The sequence below is a fragment of the Sceloporus occidentalis genome, unplaced genomic scaffold (assembly GCF_023333645.1).
Source record: "Sceloporus occidentalis isolate IW3139 unplaced genomic scaffold, rSceOcc1.0.p SCAF_160, whole genome shotgun sequence".
NCBI lineage: Eukaryota > Metazoa > Chordata > Lepidosauria > Squamata > Phrynosomatidae > Sceloporus > Sceloporus occidentalis.
Window position 1 is genome coordinate 1,531,617 of NW_028317140.1, and position 14,473 is coordinate 1,546,089.

The 14,473-nt window shown below is 41.6% G+C and overlaps 1 protein-coding gene across 1 annotated transcript in view; it reads right to left on the reverse strand.

Moving 5' to 3' along the window:
• Positions 1-333: 333 nt before the first annotated feature.
• The window catches only part of LOC149279848 (UV radiation resistance-associated gene protein-like), a 41,708-nt gene continuing 27,568 nt past the window's right edge, over positions 334-14,473 (reverse strand). The window contains exons 13-15 of the mRNA XM_089500840.1: positions 12,332-12,410; positions 3,126-3,217; positions 334-1,003 (exon numbers count right to left, since the gene is read on the reverse strand). Coding sequence (XP_089356966.1) covers positions 334-1,003; positions 3,126-3,217; positions 12,332-12,410 — 841 coding nt within the window. The remainder of the gene's footprint in view (positions 1,004-3,125; positions 3,218-12,331; positions 12,411-14,473) is intronic.

The window sequence follows — 14,473 nt, forward strand, 5'->3', positions numbered from 1 at the left end:
GTAAATGAACTCTCCGATATTTTTTTCCTGTTGGACGGCGACTCGCCACATAAGTAACATTCTAAATATTAAACGCTTATGGAGGCGTCCAGCTGTGATTACCGTTAGTTACGCATGCGCAGCGTTTTGAACAGAAAAAACAGCGGAGACATAACCTACACGGCACCCTCTCTGCCTCACATCGAAAGGTCTTTATTCTTTCAACCACCAGAAGAACAGCCTTTGAAGCGCTCAGTCTTTTCGGAATGAATGTTGTAATAATAATAATAATAATAATAACGCATGATGTGCAAAGAGCTTGGTCTCGGCGGGCCGGGAGCGGCCGAGCTCGGTTTATTTGTCGGAGCTTTTGCGCGGCCTGCGGAAGCTGGACACGTTTTCGCTCAGTGCGTAAATCCTTCGTGAGAACTCCTCAAACTCGCCCAGAACTTGGTCGTCGCACTCCACGGCCACGGCGTGGTCCACGGGGATGCTGTTGAAGGCCTCCAGCTGGCCTTCGGTGCCGACGATCTCCTCCGCCTGCTCCACGGCGCAGAGTAAATCGCCGGCTTGCGGGGAATGTACGGGGTGGTGAGGAGCCTCGGCTCTGGCGCAGTCCGCTCGCTCGCTCTGAAGCAGAGTCCCGTTGACGGAGCAGGAGTTGTCGGAGGAGTTTCCTCCCTGGCTTTGGTCGTTGCTATCGTTTGTCGCCGCGCTATCACAGTTAAGGCTCTCGGAGAAGTCGTTTTCCTTCGAGACGTCCGCGCTGGCGTCTAGAGACGAGGACGCGTGTCGTCTGACTTCTTTCACGGGGACTACGATGGCGACGGGTTCGGCCCCTGCCGGTACGTAGCCGGGCGGAGTGCTTTTGTATTGCAGCCTCTCGTTTTCCGAGCTCGCTCGCTTGCGGAGACCCTTGTCCGGGGTGGGCGTCCTGCTGGAGAAGCCGACGTCTTGGCCTTCGAACGTGGCGCTCGGAGGTCTCTTTGGAACCGGGATGGCGCTTGAAATGTGATGCCGGTCACTGTTGTAAGAAAGTAACAAGAAAGACAAAGTCAATTGTGGAACATCGTGAAGTCTGAGTCTGCTGTAAAGACTCAAACCTTAATCAGTCGTCGGTCTCGTCTTAGATTCAGGAGCCGTATGTCTATCCCATGCATGTCTACATTCCTTAAAACTATACACTTCATTATGAATATAATTACCCCTGCTTTTGGTGTATTATACGTGAAAGTATAATACATATATTATATAATATTATACATATAATATATGATTATATAATGTATAATACATGTGTAAGATTATATATTATACGGTTATATATTATACACATATTATACGATTATATATTATACACATTATACGGTTATATATTATACACATATTATACGGTTATATATTATACACATATTATACGGTTATATATTATACACATATTATACGATTATATATTATACACATATTATATGGACTTTCCTTTTACAAGGTATAATAAGTCATAAAGAACCGTGGGTTATTTCAAGGAAAAACAAACAATGAATCAGTCCATTTGTCACGACGACCGTACGTTATATTAAAAGACTAAATTGACAAAAAAAAAGAGCAAAGAGTTTTTAAGAAGGGAAAAGCCCTATAACAATCTCCTTAACCTACAATAAAAATAGACTTCCCAAACAGCCGCGACCGCTTCACGGACTGTCTCGCGTCGAGACCCCTCTGAGCTGGCCCAGCAGATGTACAGAAACTACAAAGTAACCGATTCCCAGAAAAAGAAAGATAAATGGGGTGAAAATAAAAAAAATAAATTGAACGAAGTCAGCTGTATATACGGCGTTAATGATTCGTATCCAACACTTCGGAGCGATTTATAATTTATAAAACTCAATTGGGTATCTAGAGAAATCAGCGGATTAGACAGCAGATGGCCGAAAGCAGGAGATCCTGATTGCCTGGAGAGCGTCCAAAGGCCACAGCGGATTGTTATGGCATGAGACGGCCCAGCGGCCACGGGGATCTTTAATCTTTTATTATTTCATCCTTCCTTTTTGTCAAACTATGACATCATTGTTGTGCGAACTATAAATGGTCATATGTTTAAGTTGGTTCTGTGCCATATGACGTTTCTGGAGCTTCGCGGAGAGCCAGCGCCGCGTCAATGCCACAAAATTATAATCACTTCTCACCATCGTAGCCTTTTCTTTATTATTATTTTAATGCAAGCAACCAAGTGCTAAAAGACGGCTGACAGGATATAGCAGAAGCGACAATGTGTCTTTGTTGACTAAATAATGGCTGGCCGAGTTATCGCCGTTGGCGTGGAAGCATGCCATATCCATCAGGAAGGGCTCAGATAAATTAATAGGATTACGCAGACTTGATAAAACGCATAAGGCGGCCCCTAGACATGTTCTTCTGTACGGCCTCGTTAGACCGCAAAGTTTAAGCTGACACGTTCAGGCTTAACAATTACAAAATGAAGAAGCGGCAGGGTTATCCGTCGGCAGCCCCGGACACACAAACCGAACGGCACACGGCAGGTACGCAATACATTCAAAACGAAAGGCTCTGCAAAGAGCCCGGAGCTGCGGTGAGGGCGGCCTTGGTAAGAACGTCGCTGACATTTGGACCCTAAAGGAATTTCAGTATCATTACGGTATTTAAAAACGTTAAGAATCAAAATGGTCCGTTTTATCGGGGAGAGAAATAAACAGCGTCTCGTGTCATAAACTCTCTAGAAAGCCCATAGAAAGCCGGTCAATCGTACAGCGGGGGTCTTACTCAAGACGCTCCCCATAGCCGCACGTGGAACGTTACAACGCTCTAGGGTTCTGATGCTAGAAACCACACAGGGCTACGAAATAATAAATAAAAATAATAAAAAAAAAAAAAAAGCACACAAGACCGTAGAACCTGCTGGCGGATCGGCCCCCATTCGGCCCCCGTTTCTCCTGCTGTAAAGACTCAAACCTTAATCAGTCGTTGGTCTCGTCTTAGATTCAGGAGCCGTATGCCTATCCCATGCATGTTTAATCCCCTCACTGCATTACCCTCTACCACTTCTGCTGGGAGGCTGTTCCACTCACTCTACCACCTGCTCACTAAAGCGAACACCACCATAGCTATGCAAACTAAGGGAAACTTACCATCTGACCATCAGCCCATGCTCCATGAAGGTTTTTAGGTTTGGGAGAGTCTGGCGTAAATCCGGCGTGCCCAGCGCATGTTGATATCTTAACTGGAAGAAGAAAAAAAAAAAGAGTGGATTTTACCTGACTTGGTTAACGAGTTTGTGTGGAATGCATATCACGCTGTATATATTCAACATGAAGAGGTTAAAACACTCGCCCCAAACGTAAAGTCATTTAGTTTTTAAAGAATTCTGCATTTATAGATGTATATTGTGCGTTCGTAACATATAAGAAACATAGAACTCCGGAGCAGATACGAACCTTCCGCTCCATCCATCAATGACAAAAGCACTCTGACGAGAGATGAATCCGTTACCTCGTATGATTCCTACTTTTACAGGACACAGATTTTGGATGCATGTTTCACACAGGTACAAAATAACACAACTATGTCGACCTAAACCCTTTCTAAAATAACCCTGCTGATTATTATTATTAAAGTACGTACACGATAGAGGACCAGGCCGGTATATTTTATTTTTTCCCCAATAAAAAAAACTGCGAGAGTGGCGAAAAAGAACAATATATATATATATATGTATATTAATTAACATGATATTTGAATATATATATATGTATATTAATTAACATGATATTTGAATATATATATATGTATATTAATTAACATGATATTTTAATATATGTATATTAAAATGATATAAATATATAAATATATATGTATATTAATTAACATGATATAATAATATATATGTATATTAATTAAAATGATATAATATATATGTATATTAACTAACATGATATAATATATATATATATTAAAATGATATAATATATATGTATATTAAAATATATATGTATAATATATATGTATATTAATTAACATGATATAATATATATGTATATTATTTGACATGATATAATATATATATGTATATTCAAATGATATAATATATATGTATATTCAAATGATATTAATATATGTATATTAATTAACATGATATATTAACCCAAAGGTTGACAACCAGGTTACCGGCGAACGGCGAGGTTCGGAATTTGGGATTTAGTATGGCGAAGGGGGTCAGAAGTTTTAACAGGGGAGCCATCCGCGCCTCTCGGTACAATGTGTTAATCGGAGAAGGTCCTCGCTATTTGGGCTCATATGGAAATCATAAAAATGTTCCAAGGTCCGTGCGAATGAATCATTTATTAGCAAGAATGCAGATAGAGGAATCATGCACTAGGTGTTAATAAAAGAGGGCTATGCAATAACAAGAGAAAGAAATATTAAAAGTTCTGAACGAGCATCAAACCAACTCCAAAAACAGCATATAAAACACGCCGTAAAACTGCGATTACTCCGCGGAATGCAAACGCCAGAAACTTTAATTAAGCGCATGTTTTACAGGCTTTTGCCCTGTAATTTAACTCTGTGTGCGCTAAAAAAATTAATTATATAAATATATGAAAAAAATGTAAAAATTTAATTGTTTAAACAAGGTAAAAAAAATGTTAAATACAAAAATTATATATATATATAAAAAAAATCTGAAATATTTAACCAGCCTCGCATTCGTTCTATGGAATCGTGAATATGCAATCTGTGAAAAGAAAATCCCCCCCCCCCCGAATCATTAAATTATTACGTCCTATGTTTGTAACGGATTCCCGTTGTAAAATAACCTCCCGTTTCTCCGTAGTTTCTGGTTGAAAACATTCCGGCGGGGCCTCTTAATTTGTTCCCTCTGCTCCGCTCGCCCTTTTCTTGACATCACAGACGGGGCGTTCGCTCGAAGGTCTGATGCTTTAGAAGAGACGGGGAGCGGCTGTAGGAGGTCAGACCGCTGTCACGTAATTGAGGAGCTTTGGAAGAATGGCAGGACTCTATTGCTAAGCAGCTCCAGTATCTCAAACATTTCAATGCAGTTAAGCGAGAAGGAACATCGAGAAAATTAAAACATCAGGCGCAGCATTTATCTGGGAATATTTTACGAAGCACCCTAAGTGGAACAGCAGCTTTAAGGTTTGCGTACCAACTGCTGAAAGACACGTCTTGCATTAACCAAGATGGCGACTTTTCCCCCGTTATGGCGTGGGGGGGGGGGGCTCAAAGTGTTGTCAAGGAGTACCGCGACATAATAATGACTGTTACTATTCTTCCGTGACACGGACAAATTGTCAAATATCATAATTCTGTATAATGTAGAACGGAACATGCGCGGCTCCGCCATAGAGGACACATGGAAGGCATTAAAGATTTGACAACCATGTTCTCCTGCCCCCCCCCATTACAACTTGACCCTCAGTTTGGCAGACAGCTACTGTTACAAAAAAAAATAATTTGTTTAAATTATATGTAAAAGAGCCCAAAAAAATAAAATGGAAATGCATTGAGACGGCTTAATGACCTCGCTTCGCAAATCCTTCACCAGGCGCAGCCGACGGGATTAAGTGCAGCTCTGACCCCGCGTAACGAAGCCTCGGCCAAGGAATTCTAGTTGCGGAGACATAATCTAGAATTGGTTTTAAGATAAATCGTTACACGCTGGACACAGGACGAATAAAGAAAATAAAGATATATTCCGTATATCCTGGCTGGAACACTTACTGAAAAATGGTTCTCAGAGACAGCGAGGACCCCCCCCCCCCCCAAAAAAAAATCAAGAAAAATGAGCAGAAACTAATATTTTCTTTGGCACTTGAAAGTGACATCACGCGACGGTAGACAGCGAGATCCCGCTCGTCGTTTAAACCGACGGACGATAATCCGTGGGGCCGCCGTAGCCGGTGTCTAATGGCGATGACATCATACTCCGTAGACGTGTGACAGACAATAAGCCGCTTGGAACACTCGTAGTAGCAGCAGAATTTGGTTACCCGTCGCCCAAAAAAAAAAAAAAAAAAAAAAAAAAAAAAGATCTTTGAAGACATTCAGTCCGTCTGCCGTGATCTAATATCGCGAAGAATGATTTTTTGTTACACGATAGACGCACGCGGCGCTCGGTTTACAGCGTTTAGAACGTTGCTACGTCTTGCATTCATGCAGCGCATCCGTCGCTAGAACATTGCTGGAAACCTTCGCTAAAAGACTCTGTAACTTTCCGCAAGAAGCCAAAATTCAGGATTAAAAAACAATAAATTAAATATTACGCAACGCATGCGGCTGTTTAACGGCTCGGAGCCGACTAGAAAACGTACGACGAGACAGGCGTTTCATTTGTTTTTAACTAAAACCTCAAAAGGGGGCTGTTATTTACGGGGGGAGGACATTTTATTTGTCCGGGGGTAAGGAGCATGAGATACAAGTATCGGCGGACTTGGACTGAATCCGAAATATTCGAGATGCGCAATCATCATAAGCTCTCATCGGAGGATTCCACGCCACTAAATGGAATGTTCCTTCCATGTCCCAATAATAATAATAATAATAATGTTATTATTAATAATAAAATACAATAATATACATTGTATTATTCTTAATAAAACTGATAATAATACTAATGATATTAATAATAAAATACAATTATAATACAATTTATAGTATTTTTTAATAAAATTATTATTAACAATAATATCAATTTTATTAATAATAAAATTATAATAAAACAAGTAATAATAATAAATATATCTGCCTTGAAAAAGTATCACAAATGGATTTTATGAGACAATTCCAATGAGAATTTTACAATTGGTTGGATGGTTCCTCCTCATCCGGTCTTATTTTAATCCGTATCTCTGTACCACGGAGGAGGGGGAGTTGGTACGAGGATCTGATAGGACGGGGGGGTGGGGGGGGGGGGTGTCGATCCTTCTCGCATAGCGGGACTTTATGGTAGATATGGGGAAAGAATGGGAGGAACGACCCAAACGCAAGCTTCTGACGGGGCCGACTGCATTCAGAAGGCTCTCACGGGTCAAAGCAGGACTCTAAATGACAGTTCTAGAAATCAGGGTCGTCCTATGGTGGGGGGGGGGGGCAATAAGCCAAGATACTTTGAGACCACCCAACTGCCCGAAGACTATAAACGATGACCGCCATAAGGTCCGCCACTACAAGCAAACATCTGCAAAGCTCTTCGCAGAGAGACTAAACGGCACAGATCCGTCCGATTAGATATATTTTGGGGAGAATTGAATGGGTTTATAGAAAGTGCGGTTCACGCGGGAGGGAGGGAGGGAGGGAGCGTTTTACCGTAAAATGGGCCAGAATGACAATTCCTTGATGTTTTTATGGCCTTTAGTCTTGCACGGAAAAATGTCTCTTTTTGTCATAAAAAAAAAAAGGAAAGCGAGTGGGGATTGGTGGACGTGACCGGCGAATGATGTCACTCGCCGGGGTGATTGCATTTCACAGAGTAGTATCTACGGGCTCCATTAGCGCGCCGAGGTGGGCCCGGATTGGATTATCCTTCAAGGGCCAAACGGATGAGTTAAGTGGTAACAATAGAAGGAAGAGAGTTTATAGAGTGCATTAGCGCTCGTTTCAGCCACTCGCAGACTGCGTTTACGAGACGTCTACATGAAGACCAGTGAAGCGCTGCCAATGTTTGGGGAAGATCGGGGTTTTTTTATTATTATGTTCTTTTTACAACAAATAACCTTTATTCTCGAGGCTCATAAAAAAGTGATGGATTACATGGGGACGGGGAGCACATTAATCTGTCTTTATAGAATTCACGGAGCTCACGTCCTCTCAAAGTACTCGTCGGGTCAAGAGACAGCGACGCCGGACGGCTGGGAACATGCGCAGCGCGTGCGAGAGGAGAAACGTCTTCGCTCGTCTCTACAACCTAAACCGGGGCAAAAAAGGAGGTATCCACTCAAGGGGGGGGGGGTTATTTACTTTGTATTTGTCTTTAGTATCAAAATGTTAATAAAGTTGTAAATTCCAGGTTTGTGGCTATAATAGTCAAAAAATGTTAAAAACAAAACAAATTATCTCTACAAAAAAGGGGGGGGGGAGTACAGAGGCGAATAGAAAAACGCAAGGACGAAAATCAATTAGACCAAAAAAAAGGGAAAAAAAAATAAAAACTTACTTTAAAAGGCATAAAAATGGAGTAAATTACGGAAAGTCGGTAAAAACGAAGCCATTTGCCGGCTCCATTTAAATTATTGTGGTTTAGCATAAACGTTGGACGGTGAAATGAAATATTTGAAGCATATATTTTGGATTAAATGCTTTATTAGCTACACGCAGAAGACGACATTATTTTTATTTAAGTCGGGAAAAGTCTCAAAGGGATTTTAGAATTTTTCCAAAAATGAATATCGAGTCGGATGCGATCGGCGTTTCGTTTTGCTTTTGGGAGAGGTGGAAAGCGTGGATTCCTTATATATATATAATAAAACCTTACAAAATACATTAAAATTAACCTAATGTAAGATATTTTACTAAAGATTACATTACTAAAGAAAAAAAAAAATGAAGACTATCGTAAACTAATGTAATTGTTACTCTAACGCGCTTTTGTCAGTGATTGTTGGATCGTAACATATCGGGCCGCCAGTTGCCGCAGCGCATGCGCGATATCGGTGAACGGAGGTCAGTATTCCATTTTATTGCATCTTGCGGAGGTCGCGAGAAGGTCACGCTGGAACTTTTGGCTCGAGCGCACTACAGGTGTAAGGATTCCGATACTATTCCAACGGATAACCAATCCGAGCCTCCCGACTCCACCTTCACAGATTTTATTATTATTCCACCCCGGCGTATTATCGGATTGTGTTCCAAAACAGAGCCCGTCCAATAAAAACACTAATCCCTGCCTCGTTGTAACCTGAAAATTCTCGTGTTTACTTTTAAGTAGCAAGATCATTTTTTAAACCGGTCAGCAGTATTTTATTTTAAAGACGCAACAATTTAATTATTTAAAGCCACGAAGCAGACCAAGTTCTTCTTCTAAAAATAAATAAATAAATAAAAAAAAACCAAAAAAAACCTCCGCATTATTATACACGTTAATTCTGGAATTTCTAAGAAATTGCACAAGGTTGAAGCTGCCGGTGCGTCGGCCCCCACTCGGCCCCCCGTCCAGTCAGCCCGTTTCTCCTGCTGTAAAGACTCAGCCGTTGGTCTCGTCTTCGGGAGCCGTAAGGCAACAAATGGTTTGTGGATATATTAAATAGTTGTCTATTCTAGAATCTGTAACGGAATCTTTGGTGAAATTGTTACCTTTTTATTCGTTTTCAGGACTTTATCAAATGAAAGAAACTTCTGCTGTCCTGAAACTACCATTTTTTTAATCACCGTCAGCTAAAGAGCGGAATAGAGCGCTATCCGTTCCCTTGTTATAACGCCTAATGTAATCTTGTTATATCACGACTTGGCAGAAGCCAGCGGTGGAGCGCGGTGAGACGATCGTATTAGCTCCCCGGTTAGAAGCGAACGTGATCCTTTCGTGCCGTGAAATAAAGGAAGCGTGCGCGGTGGGGGGCTTTCCACAAAGTCAAAAATAATTAAGGGGGGAAAAAAAAAATGATACGCGAACCGTATCGCCGATCCCTCGGCGCTGAACGAAGAACAAAGTAAACGCACGCCTGCCAGAACGTTAGCAGCGCTGACATTTAAACAAACGTCGGCTTACGGGAAGGAGTAACAAAAATAACAGAAAATAAGGCAAAAAGGGAGAGATTTCACTGCCAGTAACCTTCATATCTTCTCTATATGGTATAACTCTGTCTATAGCGCGAGTTTGATAAGTTACGAACAATTGAGAGCCGCTATGGAAGTCAATAAGGGGGGGGGGGAGAAAAAAAAAAAAAAAAAGAGGAGCAGGATTTTTGGCATTAAGGAGAGCCCCCCCCCCCAAACATCTTATTTCACGCATCATGTTTTGATTTTGTTTGAATTGCATTTACTTCTGAGGCCAGGTTGTTTTAGAAGAGACATACACCCCCCCCTCGCAGAAAAGCAGTATTTCAGTCCGTTGAAGCCGCAATACGTCCCGCTCGTCCACATCCACATCGACTTAAAAGCAGGAGTGTTCTCCCAGGGGCAGGAGGACCCAAGAGGGCTATTCCTTAATGTATTGAGGGGGCAACTGAGAGGCTTCTTACCCCGGCGCTGTTTGGTTGAGGACCAGCCCTGAACAGAAGCCTTTACAGCGAGAGTAAAGTGTAAAGTAAAAAAAAAAAAACAACACACATTTGGAGCCCAATGATTTCATCATGACATCACTGGATCAAAAATGTAGGAGAGGTCCCCAAAGGGATCTCGAGCCATACTGCACTAGGAACAAAACCCCCCCAAAAATGAGAAAAAAAGTATTTATTTAAAAAGTGTCCATTAGCTCTACCACCAAAAGTAAAAAGTTACTTTAAAAAAAAAAAAAATCACTACCCCCCAAATCCCTTAAGCCAAAAGTATTAAGAAAAATTTAATATATGGTAACGTGTAAAGCATGGATATTATATAAATATACCGTATTTGCTCGATTATAAGACGGCCCTGATTATAAGACGACCCCCCAAAATCTAACTATTAATTTAGGAAAAAAACAAAAAGCCTGAATATAAGACGACCCTATAGGAAAAAAAGTTTTACCAGTAAATATTCATTCATGTAAACTATTTTATTCATATTTAATAAAAGCTATGATTGAGAAAAATATATATATTTTTATTTCCTTTTATTTGCCAACCTGCCCCCCCAGTTATGCACATCTGCCCCCAGGGTTGCCACTCTGCCCCCAGAAATGCCTTTAAACCCTCTATATGCCACTCTGCCTCCAGAAATCTTATACCCTCCTATATGCCACTCTGCCCCATGATATGCCTTTTCACCCCCTATATGCCAGAGTGGCATATAGGGGGTTAAAAGGCATATCATGGGGCAGAGTGGCATATAGGGGGTTAAAAGGCATTTATGGGGTGTATATATAACTGCTAACAGCAATCACACTCCTATCAAGCCAAGGCAGCCAGTACATGCTGGAACCTGGGGATGATAGGAGTGTGAGTACAGCCTCCCTATGCCATGCTACCACCACCACCCCCCTTACACATCCATGCTATCACACACACACACTCATTCACAAACATTTAAATACTCATTCATTCCATTTATCACACATACTTCACACATTAATCACAAAAACCCTCCCCCACCCCCTTACCTGAACTGCAGATCTCCCACTCGAAGACTTCTGCAGGGGCCCGGCTGTGCCAGCAACTTCTCTGGCCCCGCCCCCAGAGGAAGGAGGGGGGGGAGGCAGAGTTATGTGACACTCTGCTAGCTTCCTGTTCTCCTGCTGCTAGTAGCAGAGACGCTGCTCGCGACCAAAGCCCGGTAAGCAGCCTGGCCCCAGCAGACATTTTTTTGAGGTCTGATTAGAAGACGACCTCGATTATAAGACGAGGGGTATTTTTCAGAGCATTTGCTCTGAAAAAAACCTTGTCTTATAATCGAGCAAATACGGTATATAACTAAAGATATGTGTGTATATATTATATATATATATATATATACACACACACACACACACACAGATATATATGTATGTAGGGTAAGACTTATCAGACGATGCGGCACCTACAGTGGAGAAGAAATTTTAAGCACTTTTTTTTTCTATTTTAGTATAGCATTTGTATCTTTTATCTCGAATTATTTATGTTTTAAGTATTTTTAAGATGTCCCCATTTCTCCTGAATAAAACAGCGTATAATTTGTGCGGGTTCATCAGATACGGAAAAGGGGAATCTTAGTTTAACAAACATGGTAAAGATGACAAAAAAAAATCTGGTTCTGAAGACTCCTGTGGGTTTAAGGGGTTAAAGGAATGGGACAAATTGGGGATATGATCAGCAGGCACAAATCAGAGATCTGTCCAGGGAGCTTTCGGGTCATAAAACTTCTAAGGTTCGAGAGAAATTCCAGCAAAGAAAAGGAAAAGCTTTTCTTTGCAACAGTCGGGGCAGTTAAGATGTGTAAGCGGTCGGAGTTTTTCTTTCTAGCAAACACAGGCATTCTGGGTTATAATAAATAACTTTATAGCCTTTGGAGGCAGGTAGGATTCTTTTTTACCCTCTCGGGATACCTTTTGAATCAGCAGATGTGGGAACATGAAAGGGTTGGACCTGAAAACTAAATTGGGGGAAAAAAATCAGAACAATAAAAAAAAAAAAAAAAATGAAAACAATAAATAAAACGAAACAAATATACAGGGTGTGGAAAATAACCGCTGTGTGCGAGAGGCGGATACCTGGGCTATGTTTTTGTTGAGGAGGTAGACTCCGTAGTCAAACTGCAGCTTCTCTCCACCTTTTGCATACAGAGGGAATCTAGGAAAAAAGAAAAAATATATAAAATGGTGAAAAGAGGTGAATTAGCGGCACCAAATCAACGCTAACAACGCGGAGGCTAATTCCACACTAAAAGCCCAGTTTATGCGGGCGTGGGGGTTCTCATTGCATGAAACATTGTAACGTATCAGCTGGTCCTTCTGGGGTTAAAACCAAAGCGAGGGCCGGTAACAGTTATCTGAAAACTTTGGGTTCTAGGTAGCGGAAGCAGCCCCCCCCCTCGCCTGCTATGTGGGTCTCTCGTCGTCTTAAAGGAACCGTAAACGTCACACACAAGGCGTTGCATTAAAGGCGATATCGGTACCGGTCTTCTTCTAGCAGACGGTTTTCCAGCCATTAACCCCACGTATCCCTCTGCAGTTAAGCCCGTTACAAAAAGTTACCGATTGACCCACAGAGCCGGTCTGGCTGTTCCCTTAAGGAGTTCACGTAACCCTTTCTGGATCAGACTCCTTACTCCGGGTCCTCTGGTGGAAGCCAATATACGTTCTGGCACCTTCAGATGGAGTGCGAAAGCAGGAATGAATCCAGAGAGAGGAAACCGAGTAAGCGCACGTTCTAACGAACTGAAACCTCGGAGGGGACAGCCACCTAAAAACTCAGCAAAACCCCCTCGCCTGTTACTCCGGATACCGCGAGCGTCGCGTGCATTAAACACCACGAAGCAGACATCGGGAGTCCAACAAAAAAAAACAAAACTCTTCTTCAAAATTTACACAAAGTTACAAAAAAAAAAATAAGTTCACGCCGGTCGGCAGATGGGGAGAGAAAGTGCAAGTTACACGGAGCAGACATCATGTCAAACGGCGTCGCGGGCTCAGAGTTTTATAGATCGGATCCTTCGTGCCAAGCGGAGCGCGCTTTCACCGGAGAATTAACCTTTTCAGCGTATCACATTGTTACAGCGTATCAAAAATTAACAAGGAGGGCCGGAAATTAGTAATTTTTCAAAAAGCTCGTCAATATTTAAGTATGGAGTCGAAAGATGAAAAAACACAAAAAAAAACTAAAGTATTAACAATTCGCCAGTGACAGTGATCCGCCGCTTTTCTAGAATGTTCCATTTTATTTTGATAAAAAAATCTAATCGGGTTTTTAGATTCAAATTAAACATCAGCACCCCCCCCCCTCATATGTGTACACAATGGGAGCAACCACCTTAACTTCCTGTTCTCGGGATCCGCAAGATTAACACTTCCTGTTATCTCCTATGGCCAAGTTGCTGATTGTGGTTTATTGGTTTAGGATGGGGAGCGACATTAATAGCATTCCCACAGACCTGCATGATCCCCAAAACAACTGCACCGATTAACAAAACCAAAAAAACTTTTAATAAATTAGATTTATGCCAAAAGCTCTATGACGGGTCCTTTCAAATCAGGGCAGTCCATGGGGTAAATCGGACCGCGTCACCAATCCCGATATCCAAGGTGTCAAGAATTTCAGAGCTCTGTCCCAATAAATCATTCTGCTTCCACAGACCCGAGAAACGGTTAAAGTAACAAAAAAAAGTAAAGATAAAAAAAATAAAATATATATATATTTAACATTTGCATTTCCATGGTGATGAGGAGTTTGTCATCGTGAGATATTTCGTGTCAATGAATTTTAATGGCAGGTTTTGGTGCCCAAGCCCAAAATACACCAACGTTTTCTAATTGCTGGAAACTTATCCTTCGTTTATTTTTTTTTCTTTCTTACCTCTAGGACTGACAAGAGAGTTAACCGTATCCAGGGTTTGGACGGTTTACATAAAAACATCATCGCTGGGGCTAATTTACCTTTAAAGGGATTCTGGCGCTTAAAACAATCCGTGAACTTAATCAGCGGAGAATATCGAGTCCCTTCGTTTAAAATGATTTGTTACATAAACTATCCGGAACCAAAGAGTTCACAAGGTGTGTGGTGACATTTCGGACACTCTGGGCACCCGCTAATGGCTCCTCCTACTTCCTGTTTTCTGCTCCAATTATAACAATCAAGAGAGGAGGGGGACACAGGTGCATGCTGGGATATATCCAGCAAGAGGTGCGCAATCTATA